The following is a 6,644-nucleotide window of genomic DNA, read 5'->3' on the forward strand; positions in this document are numbered from 1 at the left end:
TTCTCAGCATCAATTGTTCGTCTCGTGGAAATACTTTTCTCGGCCGACCTAGCCCCTTTTTTCTCCATGATTACGTCTTCTTTGATATAATCAGCAATTGCATTCTTGCATCGATTTAGAATTTTTGCGATATAACCATATCCTCTAACTTCAAGCCGAAGAGCATCTGTCATTGCCTTTCCTGTATCAGGATATTATTTTCACAAGGCATTCAAATTTATAAATATCGCAACGAACGCCACATGTCAAAGAAGACACCAAGCAAACGAATAAAGGGCTGCAATGTCGATAACAATATGTAACAATACCAAAGGTTCGTATATTAATAAAACGCTTGAAATCTAGTTCTGTTTGTTCTATAGCATTTTTATTTCTCTAACTAATTCTATTATACGCATCAATTTTTGCTTAAAACTTATTCAAATTATCTTATACACTACTTTAAAACAGAACATAGGCATGATTTTCTTTTAATGATGCTGTTTGTTCGACCAATTGCGGAGAGACGTAATCGCGAGGAGAGACGTTAACGGGAGTCGTAAATTCCTGTTACGATTATAACAATCGACACCACGAATTGATCGATCCCCTGATTTCCGTTGAGATAATAGGGGTGATTGAGTTTGTATAACACTGTGATTCACAGAATTATAAATTATATATTTCCAACACTTAGATTACACTGTCGAAGAGAGATAAATAGATAACAACTTGTCGCACGAAAATGCGATAGATATGTACGCTAGAGCAGGGCTCTTATAATGGAAGTTAATGTATTAATGGACGTAGCACTATAATATATTTAGGAGGGGAGATGTATGTTCGACAACAGCGAGAACCGACAAAAGGTTTGCGTGAAGTATGTGACTCTCGCGCTATGTGTGGACTGCCGCGTTAGGCGTTAGTTTTTAGACTTAGTAGTTGACTTTTCCAACGATGTAGAAGAAGTGAAGTTGAATGACGATGCTGCGTCGGAGGAAAGCTAAGGATGGGTGTGTCTAGCGCACGGGACCATCGAATTTGTTGGTGACGATTTTAGTTAGGAGAGTGAGGGAGTAGGCTTCGTTGTTAATTGGTTAAACGAAGGGTCTTAACCGCCCTCGAGAGAAAGTGCTTAGTGGGAGGAAAGTTGCAGCATACGTGAGAAAAACTAACTTTCCCTTGTCAAGCCGTGGTAGACAATAGTCTTTAGAAATTCTTCGGAAACAGACGTTTGTTTGGTTTAAAGGACCTTTACTAGGAAATTCCTGAGATTTCTGGAAGATACTTGAGACTATTGAGGGTACGCAGTGAGTATCCGAAGACATCTGGTTGCCATCTTGCCCGCGGTGTGTGGCCTGGGCTAGGTAGAGTGTTACGCGACGTAACAGATGCGCTATATCTGTTACACAGTTCCCAAATTATAGCTCACAGTTCTGTGTATAATGTTTAAGAAATTATGCTTATTTGCTACACAATGATTTATAAGAAGCATATAAACGTTCTTGAATGTATTGTGGCGGATCGGTACCAACAGGACGCCGACAGGTCGAGGCATCAACGCGGCCCAGCACCTCCCGGGCGATCCGCGGGTACCAACCGCCAACACCAGAGGGCTACGACGACAACGAGTTTGTCTTACCTCGCTAGCGGTCGAATATACGGGCGAACGATACAAATACCACACCTAGCGAGACTCCCTCTACGGCTAAGGCAGGGACTACCGGGCATAGCCTTACTGACGAGTATCGGTAGTCCCGGGACGAAACGTAAAACTCTCTTTTCATCCGCCACACTATAAACAAAAATATGGAAGAAGAAGTGACGGATGACCATAACATTAATATTCGCGGATAATACAAAAAAATATAATTGAGAAGAATCGAAAAAACATCAAGGACATTAAAAATTTTTACTTCTATAGCAAATACATAAATATTTTATTTTTATTTATTTATTCTTAGTCCGTGCCTTTCGGCTTTGGACGACTTCCGGATTACATCTCTTCTAATGCCCTCACGCCTTCTAACGCTTATCCTTCTTTGGCTTTTGCTTCATTGCTGTGCTCCCTCCGTCTCGTTCCTCCCCCTCCACTGCTGCTATTATCGCTTTCAGTTCTGCCAGTCCTCCTCCAGTCTCACTTCTACACCAGCACTTCTACAATTCTCCTTGCTCCTCCTGTTATCTCACATTCCTCTACTGCGTGCTTCAGGTCCTCCTCTCCTTTTTTGCATAATGTGCATCCTCTTTCTCCTTCCTCTTTCCAGTGTTCCCTTGCCCTGGTTTCGTTACCACATCTAAATCTTGTTAACATACTTCTGTCCTCCCATTTCATCCTTCCTTCTAGATACTTTGGTAGTCCTTCTTTTGCTATGTTTCTGTAGTATCCGTTGTATTTGGATTCCCTCATCCTTTTCTCTCTCTCTCCTCTGTTTCTCTTTTCCTTCTTTCTTCTATGATTTGGTTAGCCGTCATCCTTTTTTGTCTATCTCCTGCCTCCCCTTGTGTCCTTCCCTCTCTCGCCTCCTCTAACCTCATCTTTCTTTTCCTTGCTCGTTCCCCTTCCTGAACCTTTCCCCAATTCCTTTCTCTCTCCTTTATACATTCCTTTACTAATTCCTTCTTCGATTCCAAGGCTTTCTCCTCACACCTTACTGCTCTTTTCAGTGCCTTTTCTCTTATTTCCTCTATCTTGCACTCCTCTTTCAAAATGTAGTTTGGCGTTGTTGTGTCTAAGCCTAGTGTTTCGACCATTCGCGGGGAGATGTGACCGCGAGGAAGCACGTCAACGGGAGTCGTAAATTCCCACTACGATTGGATAATCGACGCCACGAAATGATCGATCCCCTGATTTCTGTTGCGATAATAGGGCTGGTTGTATTGACTTTACACTGAATTAACGGATATAATTAATGTTGATTCTAACAACTTCTTGACTAGAAATATACAATTAAATTCGATAGCTAGAGTAACAAGGTGTTGTACGCGACGCACGCTTAGATATTGAAGATTCAAGAAACGTATAAAGACTGACTTTCTGTAACGATGATGCAGCGGAGGACACTTGTCCGATGAGTGGGTCTAATGATGCGAGAAAAGCTGATTTGTTAAGACCAAGTTCTTGTTGGGAGAGTGAGGGAAGTACTTCTCTGGTAATTGGTTAATTTTCTGGATTGGTGTGGAAGGGTGGAGGAAGGGTGTTAACCGCCCCCCGAGAGAAAGTTGCTAGTGTGAAACATCGTACATGAGAAAAACGAACTTCTCCTCTCTTTCCGTAATAAACAATAACCTTTAGACAGTGACTTAGTGCAGATGTTTGGTTCGGTCTGAAGGACCTTAGAAATTCCTAAGATTTATGATCGGCTCTTAAGACTATTGAAGGTACGCAGTGAAGGCGTTCGGACATCTGGTTGCCATCCTGTCTGCGGTGTGTGGCCTGGTCTATGTAGAATGTCGCCCGACGTAACACCTAGAATCCATCTCAAGTATCTCCTTTTTACCCTGTCCAGTCTCTCCTCTATGTTCCATCCCCACACCTCCGCTCCAAATAACGCTACACTCTCTACCAGTGCTCCAAACATCCTCATTCTCCTCTTGTAGTCCCTTTTAAATATCCTTTCTCCTACGCTCCATGTCTCCTTCATCGCAATTGCTGTCCTCTTTTTCCTGTCTTGAATATGCTTCTCGTCGCTCCCATTTTTCTGCAGTATGTACCCTAGATACCTATTTTCATCTAGTTCTTGCTCACCCCATCTCCATTTCCTTTACCTCCTCATATTCCTTCTCTTTTCAAACACTACTACTTTCGTCTTTTCCGTGCTCAATTCCAGTTCCACATCCTTTAAAAATGTCTTAAATCTCTTCATCGTTTCCTTTAACTCCTCTTCTCTGTCCGCTATCAATACGATGTCATCCGCATGTCATAGTGACCATACCTTATTGTCTCCTACCACTATGCCTCCCATTTGAGCTTTCCTTATTTCCTCTTCCAACCCTCCCACATAGATGATAAATAGTGTCAGGCTCAACGGGCACCCTTATCTTACTCCCCTTACTGTCCAAAACTCTTTTGTGTTATGGTTCCTGGTCCTCACTACGTTCCTTGTTTCCTCGTATATCTCCTCTATCCTTCTGGTTAACTTCTCGTTAACCCCCATTCTCCTCATTATCTCCCCCAGCTTTTTCCTGCTAACCCTATCAAATGTTGCCTTTAAATCCGCGAAGCATGCCTATAGCTTCCCTCTTCCCCCGCTCAATTGTTTGTCTATTATGTGGTTCAATACATACACTGCGTCTATCACTCCTCTTCCTTTCCTAAACCCGAATTGGCTCTCTCCCAGCTTGTCTTCGATCTCTACATTCAGCCACTCGTCCAGTATACCTGCATAAATCTTATATGCCGTGTCCATTAACGTGACCCCTCTGTAGCTCTTCACTGCTCCCTTGTCTCCCCTCTTGTAAATCGGACATATTACGCCTTTTCTCCAATCTTCGGGTATCCCCTCTCCATTCCATATTTTCCTTAACATCTCCCATAACGCCCCCCACCACTTCCTTCGGCGCATACTTCCATACCTCGTTTTCCAAACCATCTCCTCCCGTTGCTTTTTTCTCCTTCAAGTTTCTTATTTCAGTTCGCTACGGAGTGCCGAAGCGTGCAGACGTGTCTCTAGTGCCCAGCGTAGTCCGAAAACAACACGTGTCGCCCAACCGTCGGAAGAGAACACAGCTAAGTGTCCCTTACCCTTTAGGGAGAAGAAAATCCCACGCACCTAACCCCAACTCGAATACTAGCCTCACAGCCTCACGACTAGTTGTTCATTCCGAATTAACTAGCTCGATGATGGCCCAGCAACCGCGACCAGGCTCTCCGGAGCAGACTCGCAGCTACCCCGAGCTACCCCCCCATCCGTGGCAGAAGTGTAGCAGAACTCTCCGCACTAACGACGCTAACACTACAAAGAAGAGGAAAATAGAACCAGCAACGTAAATAAACACACACAACAGGTTCGCCGTATTGGAATCCTCAAACGACCGCCATTGAAATCGTAGAACCGCCATCAAACCAACACTCACAGAGAATCCCCCCTCCCCCACCAATTTTTGTGGACGACGTCATTGACATACAGACAATGACCAAGTCCCTAGAGAGAGATACCAGCAAGGAGGAATATAACCTTAAGATAAGCAACAACAAGGTGTTGTTTACCGACGAACTCAGAAGCTTACAGAAAACTCACCAAGACACTCAGGACCCTGAACGCCAACTTCCACACCTACCAACTTAAACAGGAAAGGCCTTTCCAGGTGGTCCTACGAAACATACACCACTCAGCTGACATAGACGAACTAAAATACGAACTCTCAAAACTCGGCCACGAAGTCGTCAACGTAAGTAATATAAGGCATAGAGTCTCGAAAGACCCGTTATCCTTATTCTTCCTAGACATTAAACAAAAGCCGAACAATAAGGAAATCTACAACATCAGTCGCCTAATGAACGCGATAGTAAAGATCGAACTACCGCTCGTGAAAAAAGAAATAGTGCAATGCAAAAGGTGCCAAAGGTACGGTCATACGCAGAAATACTGCAACCATACTTTCCGCTGCGTTAAATGCGCAGGCACTCACTCCACTGACCAGTGCGCCAAATCACCGGAAACCCCAGCGAAATGCATCCACTGTCAAGGGGACCACTCTGCCAACTACAAAGGCTGCCCAGCATATAAAACACTATACACGAACAGGTACCCTAAGCTCAGAGCAAAAGAGGTATCCAACCAAACACCCAGCCCGCCGAAATTCACGACTACCCCAACCCCCTCAACCAACCAAACGCACAGTCCTACCAAATTCATCTCCACCTCAACCTCCTATGCCCAAGCAGTACAAGGCATCCAAAATAACCCGAACAGCCAAAGGAACCTTCCCCAAAACAGTGTCCCCAACCCACCTAACACAGACAACTCCTCAAGGCTTGAAAAGCTAATAGAGAAACAATCGGAGCAAATAAATCACTTGCTATCGCTACTAACTCTCATCGTGGAAAAATTAGCACGCACCGACTCAAAATAAAACCAAGGCGCATAGCACTCTGGAACGCCAACGGTCTAGCGCAACACAAACTTGAACTAGAACTCTTCTTAAAACACCAGCAAATCGACGTAATGCTCGTATCGGAAACCCACTTCACCGACAAGAGCTACCTGAAAATAAATGGTTACAAATTCTACCATACTCAACACCCCAGCGGAAAGGCCCACGGTGGCACCGGAATAATAACCAAAGCAAGTATTAAGCACTACGAACTTCCATCATTCCAGAAAGACTACCTCCAAGCAACAAACGTAGCAATAGAAGACTGTCATGGCTCAATCACCACCTCAGCAGTATACTGCCCTCCCAGACACTCCATCGCCAAAGAAGACTTTGATAACTTCCTGGACACCCTGGGCAATAGATTCATAGTTGGAGGAGACTATAACGCCAAGCACATCCAATGGGGCAGCAGACTGGTTATAGCAAGAGGCGAAAACCTCTTAAACAGCATAATAAACAACAACCTCAACTACCTCACCACATACGAACCCACATACTGGCCCACTGACACCAACAAAATACCCGACCTTCTCGACTTCTTCATAACTAAAAATATCCCATCAAGA

The 6,644-nt window shown here is 44.2% G+C and overlaps 1 protein-coding gene across 1 annotated transcript; it reads right to left on the bottom strand.

Annotated features, from left to right (window-relative positions):
• Positions 1-2,122: 2,122 nt before the first annotated feature.
• LOC117239403 lies at positions 2,123-3,691 on the bottom strand. The gene is made up of 3 exons (XM_033504904.1): positions 3,449-3,691; positions 2,513-2,717; positions 2,123-2,357 (listed from the first exon to the last, which is right to left on the bottom strand). The coding sequence occupies exons 1-3, from the start codon at positions 3,621-3,623 to the stop codon at positions 2,123-2,125; spliced, it is 615 nt and encodes a 204-aa protein (XP_033360795.1). The 5' UTR covers positions 3,624-3,691.
• Between the last annotated feature and the right edge of the window lie 2,953 nt (positions 3,692-6,644).

Source organism: Bombus vosnesenskii, unplaced genomic scaffold (assembly GCF_011952255.1).
Source record: "Bombus vosnesenskii isolate JDL3184/JDL3185 unplaced genomic scaffold, Bvos_JDL3184-5_v1.1 scf7180000013991, whole genome shotgun sequence".
Lineage (NCBI taxonomy): Eukaryota > Metazoa > Arthropoda > Insecta > Hymenoptera > Apidae > Bombus > Bombus vosnesenskii.

Bases quoted from the DNA above. Each gene is read 5' to 3' on its own strand.
- LOC117239403 (XM_033504904.1), bottom strand. From the start codon at position 3,623: ATGAAGGAGACATGGAGCGTAGGAGAAAGGATATTTAAAAGGGACTAC. The intron at 2,718-3,448 runs GTGTTACGTCGG...TCGAAACACTAG, and splicing joins ATACTTGAGATGGATTCTAG to GCTTAGACACAACAACGCCA. The intron at 2,358-2,512 runs GTTAGAGGAGGC...CGGATACTACAG, and splicing joins GCAAGGAAAAGAAAGATGAG to AAACATAGCAAAAGAAGGAC.